Here is a 10,742-nt window from a genome sequence, read left to right as displayed (position 1 = left end):
TGGTTTTGTTATGAAAATCAAGTAAAAATATTTAAAAGAACATCAAAGTAGAATTCCTTATGCTGCCCCCCTCCCCCCAGAAGGAGTTAAAGTGGACTTGCCCAACTTTCTTGTCTGTAGACGTGGGCGTACGTAGGAGTGGGAGTTGGTAGACTATGCATGTAAGATGAACCAGGTTCATTTTCACACCCACACTTTTATTACCTCCATAAAACATGGAAAATATCAATGTATTGAGCATGCCTTAAAATCATCATACTGCATTGGTCTCAAGACTTGACGGAAAATCTGTTAAAGGTATCAAAAGATGTGTGGAGAGAAATAGTCTCGTTATGAAAATCAAATAAGAACATGTCTTTTAATGTAGAATTCCCCATGCTGCCCCCCCCCCAAGGGGTTGAAGTGGACTTGCCCAACTGTTTTGTCTGTAGACGTGGGGGAGGTGTGGGAGCTGGTAGACCATGCATGTATGATGAACCAGGTTCATTTTCACACCCACACTTTTATTACCTCCATAAAACATGGTAGATATCAATGTATTGAACATTTTTAATACCTTATCACCCTGCTGCCATGGTTACAAGACTTGACGAAAAATCTGCTCAAGGTTTTAAATGTAACATTCTGTAGAGAAATGGCTTTATAATGAAAAGCAAGTAGAATATGGCAAAGAATTTAGAATTGTCCATGCTGCCACTCCCCTGGAAGGAGTTAAAGTGGACTTGCCCAACTGTTTTGTCTGTAGACGCGGGTGTAGATGTGGGGGCTGGTAGACTTTGCATATATGATGAACCAGGTTCATTTTCACGCCCACGGGTTGCTTTTATTACCTCCATAAAACATGGACAATATCAATGTATTGAACTTTTCAATTCCTTAAAATCATCATACTGCATTGGTCACAAGACTTGACGAAAAATCTGTTAAAGGTGTTAAAAGATGTGTGAAGAGAAATAGTTTCGTAATGAAAAGCAAGTAGAATATGTCGAAGAATTTAGAATTGTCCATGCTGCCACTCCCCTGGGAGGAGTTAAAGTGGACTTGCCCAACTGTTGACGTGGGTGTAGATTTGAGAACTGGTAGACTATGCATATATGATGAACCAGGTTCATTTTCACACCCACATGTTGCTTTTATTACCTCCATGAAAAATGGAGGTTTTGTTTTTGATGTGTCTGTGTGCCCTCTATGAAAAATAAAATGGAGGTATTGTTTTGGCGTGTCTCTTTGTGCGTGTGTATGTGTGTGTGTGTGTGTGTGTGTTGTGTGTTAGTGTTTTCCGAACATTTGTAGTAAGCATAACATTTGTAGTAAGATTAAAGTAAAAATAAGTCGTTGTGGCCTAGCTGGCTTGATGAAGTCTCCCGCATGAAATAGCGATCCAAACAAATGACAATACTACTGGCAGCTTTATTACACAGATAAAATGAGATACTAGTACATGTATGTAATTATGCTTAACCCTAAACAGTACACCTGGGGTCCGCGCGGACCCCAGCACTATATATTCTGTAATATCTTTTTTGTTTCTAAAGATTTTTTTCTGAAATTTTAGGTAATTGTCACCCACAAAATTGTCTCTCAATACAGTGCAGAAAACTCCGTTTCTACAATTTATAAAAAAAAATTATATCTGATTTTCTTTTGGGGTCCGCGCGGACCCCAGCCGGCTTTCGATCATAATGGATACACTGACGTTCTTATACATTACCTTATTTCCGTTTTTATATGTTTTTATGCACTCATCGTATGTCTACCAAGTTTTCAGAGAATGGTGTAGTAATAGAATTAAATTTCAATAACTTTGGTGCAATTATGACGTCATATGACGTCAGAGCTAATAATATAGTCCGCCATATTTGGTTTTGACCAATGACGGCATCAAATTAGCATATTCTATGCATATTAAATGATTTAACTTATATTTAATTATGTAAGATGTTATTAGTGTTGGAAAAGAAGTGTAATCTAATATAAAACCCAGAAAATTTTTATGTTTAAACCAAAATTACTTCTATTTTAAAAAAAAACTGCGTGCTAGAAACCCGTTGCCATGGCAACACAAAAAACATCAACTTACTAGTATTAAACTAATATGAACTTTTTTCCAGAGACATTTTAGGAAAGGTCTCCAAATTTGATACTTCTAGCGCAAGCCGTTTAGCCGCTATCTGAGATCAAAGTTGGGCCTCAAAAGCCCCTTCAGTCTGAAATGGGTTTAAAATTGGGTATTTCTTCGTCTTCTTTTCTTCACCAAAAATAGAAAAAGTTCAAAATGTATGATTTTTGTATGTAATGTGGACACAGAGGTTCCCACATCAGTTTGACATCAAAACACATCAAAACAATTGACCTGGTAGCATGTTGATAATTTCTAAAAATTAGCAAAAACTGTTCTGGGGTCCGCGCGGACCTCAGGTGTACAGATTAATCAGTCCGGGAAGGTGTACTGTTGAGGGTTAAGCCTAAATATTCATGTTAAGTGTAAAGTGTGAACGTTGAAAGACATTAGGGTAACATTAGTTTGAAACAAAATTTCAACGTGATTGTTGTGTGTATTGATCTATACGTGTGAGCTGCATTGAAAGTTGATGAATAGTTGAGACAAAGATAATATCAAGCAGGTTAATATTGCTTCCAAAAAAGTTATCACTGGAATGGTTATGTTAGTATATAACTTTCTGATTCGTCTAAAGCTAGCATTCTGGTCTTAGTGTTAACGAATTATATCAGGCGTTTCCAAATCATGCAATTGGTTATACTATTAGTATTTGCTAAGGATTTAGGGTAAGTATGAGTTTTTGTAAATGTTTTTACACAGTACACTACAGTACAGAACAAAATAACACAGGTTTTTGTTTTCAAATCTTTGGCCTGAAATAGGTCAGGCTGTAATAGATATGGTCAACTGTACATGTACAAGTAGCCTTTTCCAGAGGGAGAACCTCATTAATCAGGCGCGCTGCTTCCACACGTGTGCTGGTGTTTTGTTGCATAACCCGCACATCTGTTTTCCCTGTCTTGCAAAAAGGCACTTGCTGCAGTACAAAGGTCAGCCACCAGGGGGCCCATATTTGACCTACCAGCATATCAAATATCATTACCATCCATAAAGGCGTTCTGACGTTATGCTGACTACAAATGTGCGGAAACACACACACTCACACACACACACACACACACACACACACACACACACACAATACCTCCATTTTTCATGGAGGTAATAACACAGGTTTTTTGTTTTCAAACACACAGTAGCACCTTTGTCCTGGATATGGTCGTGTAGGCTTTTCCCGAGGGAGAAACTCATTAATCAACCCGGGCAGGCGCTGCCTCCACCCCGCACATCTGTTTTCCCTGCCACCCCGCACATCTGTTTTCCCGGAAGTTCTGCTGCAGTACCAAGGTCAGTCACCAGGGGGCCCATATTTGACCTTGACCTTTGTCTTCCTAAGACCTAACAGCATATCAAATATCATTACCATCCATAAAGGTGCTCTGAAGTTATGCTGACTACAAATGTGCGGAAACACACACACACACACACACACACACACACACAGACAGACAGACGCGCCAAAAACAATACCTCCATTTTTCATGGAGGTAACAACAACATACCTGATTAGTGGTGTGGACTGCTGAATAACCAACATGTTAGGCACATCCTTACAACAAGTGGGGAGGGCAACTTGTCATGGGGGAGGGCAACTTGTTTTGCCCTCCCTTTCACTTTGTGAAAAATCAAAATAAACAAATAAACAAATAAAGTGGACCTGTGCGTGGATCTAGAGCTGGAGGGTTGGCTGGACATACAGGGCCAGGCGGCTAATAGGACCCTATAAACTGAGGTGGTTCGTTATAGCTGGAAATCTACTCTATCAATACATGTACGGGGTAAGGGTGTGTGAGACCAAGGTTAGACCAGATAGTCTTATTTTGTCACATATACTTTCAAGTCCCTTTGAAAAAAATCCACCAACTTTTTTTCACTTTATTTCTATTTTTGTATTCAATAAAACAAACAAAATGTTTAGATTTACGTACTAAATTTCATCATTAACGCACCTTTAATACATACATACATACATACAGTACAATAAAGTATTAGTAGACCCATACCGATACTGCATACGTTGCGTGCAATTGTTAGTTATGCAATCAATACGGCATTTATAAATATCAGCTTACTACATAATGATGAAAAAAATCAAAATGACAGTATACACATTCTCGTACACGTCATTTTTCACAAAACACAACATACGACTTTACATTATTTCCTAATATGTTTCATACTATCATGGAAAGCGTCTAATTTATTTATGTAGCATGAATTATCTTTTTTTCTAAAAAAAGTGACACGTCGTAGTGCATGACATAATTAATTAAGGATCGAAACAAGTCTCTAATTATGTTGATTTTTTAGAAAATGAAAATATTAGTTTCAATAATTAAATTAATAACTACTTACAAATCCGAACTTTGTTGTTTACAAGAAGCGCTATATATACCACAACTTAACTTAAATCAATAAATGATACAGGTTTGTATATACGACTAATAGACAGCTACATGCCAATTTTAGTAGTCGTTTTGGTATATGGTTTTTCAGTGTAGTTATATGACTGATGCTTCTTCTTATCACCTGGCTGGCCAGTACACGGCGTCTTGGGCATTTTATTTTTATTTTGTGAATATATGTTGCATTATAAGTTGACTTTTGAGGCATACAATTACTCTTCCTAGCATAGCGGCAGGTGACACCCGTCTTCCAAGCTTTGTAGGCTGGCGACTTTGTCCGCAGCGGCAAACCAAACTGATCCGGTGAACCGCACTGGCTCGCCGCCTGGTGACCTGACGGACCCGCGGGAAGGGAGACAGGTGACCGCGTTCGAAACAGTCCAGGAGATGGGCTTTCATCTTGCTCTCGTTGTACCTGACCTGGGTCACATCCGTCCCCATCGCGATGTCTACAGCCCACGCTATGGCAAACAGTCCGCATGTACTTCCGCTTTCCTGCAGCTGCACACATGGTACTTTGACAGTCAGTACATCGGTGGCCATGTTGGAGACTGGCGCGTAGCACTGACTCAACTGGCTCTCCAACAATGCATGTATCCTACCGGGGATACTGTTATAAACACTGACATGTCCACCTATGGAGGATGAGAGTACCCAGTGGAATTGGCCGGTGTGGTGAATCTGTAGACCTTCTCCGGAGACCCGTGTGTATCCGTACGAAGACGCTCCTACTGTCGTATCTTGTAGTCCTCCCAATCCCGGATACTGACGGCGGAGTAACATCTGTGCGGCATGGATGTGTTTGTCTGTCAGCACCTCGTCACTAAGGAGTACAGCCTTGTCTTCAGCGGTGAGCTTTAGATCGGAGATCCACGTGTTTCCTGCAGGCTGCCGGGGTACCTTTTGCAAAGTCGGTTTAGTTGTAGCACGATTCACTCTAACAAGGATGTCCTCAATTTGCTTGGTCTGCACCCTTATCTCAGTTAGTAGGTGATGCTCTGTTATTCTTTTTCTGTTTTTCTCTTCTTCCTCAAATTCTTGCTCCAGGATTTGGATTTCAGTGTCAATATCAAAAGTATCTACATTAGTACCAATTGGCCTTTGGATGCTGTGGTTATCATTTTGAATGCCCGTGGTACTTTAGTGACTTTCGTCGACAATTATTGGTCATTTCTCATCTTCCTGGGTGATTTTGTCAGTCGTCACCTGCTTCCGTGAAGGCAGGATGGAGTTACAGATGTCCAGACCTTCATCAAGTTTCTCCTGAATGATGACTATGTTGGCCTCCAGTCCTTTCATATTCAGTTCACCTTTACAAGAGTTAAGAACATGTTTAGCATTTGTCAATCACTTTAGGAATCTTAAAATTTCATTTGTGTAATAAACATGATTTAGAATATTTCAAAGTTTTTTTTCATGATTTTGTACTCATCATAAATGTAAGAGATGTAAGAAGTTTTAGTTGATGAATTGGAAGTACTATTTTGGTTGGCACTTGACTGGAGGCTTAATCTTTTTTGGCCTCAACATCAAAAGATTGGGTGTCATTTGATTGACAGGGCTGTGCAATATTTCCACTTATGGGTTTTGAACTTACCCGGTTTATTTTCCTTATCCGGCGTGCTGTGAAACCCTAACATGGCCCGGAAGCTCCTCCAGATGTACTCTCCAAGCTCTTGGTCATGGCTGACGTCAACGTCAGCGGAAATGGCGTCACAGACGATGGTCATGAGGAAGTTCATCAGGAGGATGAAGATGCAGATCATGAAGGAAGAGAAGAAGATCGGCCCGGTGAGAGGGTTGGAGTCCAACATGTCCTGCGCGAAGAACCTAGAATCATAACATACAGGGATTCATTGCAAGACAATGCCTTTCATGGAACCACCTGCTTAGGCGTTATACAATGTGTTTCTTTATCAAATGGTCATTACATACGTCTTAGTGAAACTAACCTGCCAAGCATCATCTCGAAGAGTGCAAACGTTGTGTGGTACAGGTCTGCGTAAGGTTCCATGTGGCTTCCGAATATGAGGTGTGCTGAAATCAGAGACAGGCAAATTAGGCGTTAACATCAAACATCGTACAGTGAGCCTGAACAAATTCTAAACATAATTTGTAGTTTAACGACGAGGATTCTAACCTGCAATCATTATTGGAATTGTGGATTGCTTAAGGTTAAACCAAACTATACTAGATATTTACCCGAGCTGATGAAGGCGATAAAGGCGATGGCAGCAACAACCAAGAACGACAAGAGCTCCTCCTTCATGATGCCGGGAAGAGCCAGGAGTTTGCCGATTGTTTGACTGAAGCGGACGACGCGAAGTAGGGATATGGTGTTAATGAAGACAACAAGACCCAGGATGTGTTTAAAACATGCATCCCACCATGCAGCGATTTGCAGGTCAACAAAGCGTTCAAACCCCAGATCACCTGGAAAACCAAAAACCAAAATCAACAATTAACAATTTAATTCAAATAATCAACTGTAATGTATCATATGAATGTTTAACATACCTAAAATTCCATTCTAGTAAGATTTTTTGCTGAGTAAGTTGTTTCTTAAAAAATTCCACCAAAAGATTTTTAGGGTTATCCAACTACAATTGACATGTAAGCGTACCGTTACTTTTGGCCACCACTGCAAGTGTTTCCGATGCCACCACATATCGCTTGATGAAGACGGAGATTGTTGTAGCTGTACCGATGAGGCTAACACATCCGAGGGCATTCCATTTTGAGGTGAAATATTTCCATCCAATCTTTACCATTACTTTCAGTTCGTTACAAAATATGGCGAAGAACAGTAGTGTGAATAGGATGTGCATGAACAAGTCGACATAGTCAGCATTACTTTCGTACTGAAACAATCTGAATGAAGTGATTGTTGATGTTGGTATGAGATGCCCTACTCCGGAACGGTTTATAATCATGTTCACAACACTGAAAAGCTTTAGGCTGGGATTGTAGAAGTTTATGACGATTGTAACGGATTTTGTGTACTTGTCGAAAAACTGGTTGTCTTTCAAGACACCAAAGAATGATACAGCGGAGTCATGATTCAAGGGAACGTCAAATGAATGGTGATTTGTGCATTCGGGTGTGCCATTTGGATAAGAGAACACGTCTGTGACATTAAATCGCCAACAGTTACCAGACACGCTCCAGCCGATGTTAGCGACAGACGTGGAACCTGCAGTGATGGACATAATAAACATTTATTTTTGACTATAGTATGTACTCAATTGTATTGTGGACATGAAAAATCTGACCACAATAAAAACGAAACAGTTTCGATGTTAAACAGTATTTCAAATATCTCAAACACAAAGAAGGAAGAAGTAAATTTCTCCAGACGTACCTGGAAGTTGTCTAACTTGTGTCAGACGTGGAGGACCGAGACGGAAGGATCCCGTGTTGTGTGCAAACTGTCGGTCTAAGTACTTCATGTCCCTTCCGTTGTACCAGGTAGCTGGGTAAAGGGTCGGCAGCAGGACGTCCTCAGTCCACGCGTAAACCTGGTCCGGAGTTTTAATCTATTGCCGAAATGTATAATTATAATTAGTACATTGTTATCAGGTAGGAGTAAAAAAATGAAAGAAAGTGAAAATTATCTTAAACCAGTTCAGCGCACTTCAACAACAGCCAGGTTTGCAACTCTTGCTAATTTTAGGTTACTGAACTACGTACGCTACTTAGCTTGAACATGTGACAGCAAATGCCTTTGCATATATGAACACTTTTCCTTATATTCTTTACTTACCGCATCATATTCTTGCAGAATGTTGTTCGACAAGGACTGTGTCTCATAAAAGGCATGTTGGTCTTTATCCGCCTGGGCGATGTAGAAGAGGAGCACCACGAAGATAAACAAGAGAAGAAACTCCTTCAGTACTGAGGCTGACTTCTTATTTAGTTCCTTCTTGTTTCTAGCCGATTTCACATCAGGCTTGGCAGGTGGATAGACCTTTTTCGGTGCTGTAGAGGAAAATGTATAATTTTACAAAAATTTGGCACAATCAAAAAATAACATAACATACACAATATTGAAGTTGATAAAACTGTAGAAAAACCAAACTTTCTAACGTGTTACGTCATATCCGTGTAATACTGAATTTGATACTGAATTTTTGCCTGTAGAAAACAAGAAGCATTAAAAGTGCAGACAACATATTGAGAGAAATCAGTCACCGGGGTTCAAAAATTAACGTTTTAAATTTCGAACCTTTAGAGTTCCACAGGTTCAGCTGCAGGTCTTCCTTCAGAATAACTGGCGGCTTGGTGAGGAAAGGGAGGCTAAAGATGGCGGCCAGACCCACAGCAAGGACAAAGATCTACGGGGAATAGAGTTAAATATTTACCTCTTGTGCCTTGCATGGATATCGTCTTGTTCATTTTTTTAATTTTTTAAAAATCTTTTTCAATTTTTCAATTGAGCCTGTTCGGCCCAGGTCGATGAGGTCCCGGGTTCAAATCCTGCCCGGTGTCACTGATCTTGTGCCTTTGGAAAAGGCACTTTACACGACTTTTCTGTCTTCAACCAGGTGTAAAAAAAGTACCTAACTTCGGTTAGGGACGTCCCTCAGATTTGACGTTAAATGTAGATCCCGTGTTTGGGATAGCCACTCTCCACGCACGTTAAAAGAACCCACCACACTTATCGAAAAGAGTAGGGGACCTTCCCGGTGTGAGTAGTTCAAACCTCACAGTCTGGTCTCAGGTTTGACATCTTGAAGAGGTGATAGTCACCTGTTATGCTAATCCTTCCACAAATTTGGTAAATCTTCATAAAATAAAAAGTAAAATAAACTGAAAAATAAAAAATGATAATTTTGTAAAAAGAGACCCGTTCTTTATCAAAAGCCTTAAGATTCTCCGTACTATATCATTATCTTAAGTACGTGTCACCTGGAGAGTGTCCATTACACAACTGGACCCCATGAAGGACAGAACAAAGGCCTTCATCCAGGCGTCACTTTTCTCCTTCCCCCAGTCCATACTGTACAGGAGGACGAAGAACGCAGAACTGGTGGACACCAGGAACACGGTCATCCACGCCATGTACTTGGCCAGGTGGAATGTTTTCTTCAAATACCCTAATAGTCAACATATATGTTTAGAAGACAATGTGAAGGGATACTGTTAACTACGTAGCTGGCTCTGTAACTTAAATTTACATAATGTTATAATCAACAGTATTAGAGTTATTCTATTGTTACAACAGCTGCTCTCCTCACATGTATATTTCCCTTGTTCACTTACCAACAGTTTTCAGAAGTTCAAGCTGCGAAAATTTTTTTTTTCTTTCTAAAAAAACTGTCACTTGGCTCGGTTATAATGACAAGTAAGTTGTATACCATAACACTAGATTTTAAAAGTAAAAACACAAACAAGCGTTGACATGATGAAAATTAATCCATATTATATAGTTTTGCTATTACTGCTCCATTTCCATACCTTTTTTGGACGGCCGGATGGACATCTCCGGAGAGTTAACGGACAGTGGCGCCTCCATGCGGAACAACTGCAGAAGTACCAAATTGACTGGCAGCACCGTCAGGACAGTCATGAGGCTGATGTACAGCTCCTATTAAATTGTAATTAACACATAATGAGGCTCTGAAAACAGATTACATAAAGTAAAGTAAAGTAAAGTAAAGTAAAGTAAAGTAAAGTAAAGTAAAGTAAAGTAAAGTAAAGTAAAGTAAAGTAAAGCTAAAATATAAGGTCAACGGAGGAACATTACCTGTATGGTGAAACGAACAAACCCCAGGTTCAACACTCTGGTGTCGGCAGTTGTGTTTTCTGCCTTGTACCACATGGCGCTGGATAACATCATGGTGTTCAGTAGAGTAAAGCAGCAAGACAGACGCTGGGCCTTGGTGAAGATTGAACCTACTCCGGAAACAAACAAAAAATGAGTATAGTGTAATCCACGTTTTTAAAATTGCTTTTTTTGTGAAATACATTAAAATTATTGTTCAGATTTTTATGACAGAGAACAGCCCCATTGTTGTCACCTTATCATTTCATATGAATATTTCTATTGATTTGAATAATCATACATTTTATGTTCCAATGTATCTATTAACATTTGTTTTAACACGGCCCTTAGAAAAGGTATTGTGGTCTCCACCCTATGCTGCATGCCACATCTGGTACAAATTCTGTAGCACCTGGGTTCGCCTCGTGTCTGGACACGACTTAAAAACAGT

General features: G+C 39.8%; 1 protein-coding gene across 1 annotated transcript in view; it reads right to left on the bottom strand.

Moving 5' to 3' along the window:
• Nucleotides 1–4,110: 4,110 nt before the first annotated feature.
• LOC109482379 overlaps nucleotides 4,111–10,742 on the bottom strand; it is a 19,411-nt gene continuing 12,779 nt past the window's right edge. Inside the window, 9 exon segments of the mRNA XM_019785084.1 lie at nucleotides 4,111–4,130; nucleotides 4,800–5,837; nucleotides 6,125–6,357; nucleotides 6,480–6,564; nucleotides 6,730–6,960; nucleotides 7,889–8,063; nucleotides 8,291–8,505; nucleotides 8,753–8,861; nucleotides 10,274–10,422. Of these exon segments, the coding sequence (XP_019640643.1) occupies nucleotides 4,111–4,130; nucleotides 4,800–5,837; nucleotides 6,125–6,357; nucleotides 6,480–6,564; nucleotides 6,730–6,960; nucleotides 7,889–8,063; nucleotides 8,291–8,505; nucleotides 8,753–8,861; nucleotides 10,274–10,422 (2,255 nt within the window).

The sequence above is a fragment of the Branchiostoma belcheri genome, unplaced genomic scaffold (genome assembly GCF_001625305.1).
Source record: "Branchiostoma belcheri isolate BF01 breed outbred unplaced genomic scaffold, Haploidv18h27 scaffold11, whole genome shotgun sequence".
Lineage (NCBI taxonomy): Eukaryota > Metazoa > Chordata > Leptocardii > Amphioxiformes > Branchiostomatidae > Branchiostoma > Branchiostoma belcheri.
This window is presented reverse-complemented; position numbering and strand designations above follow the sequence as displayed.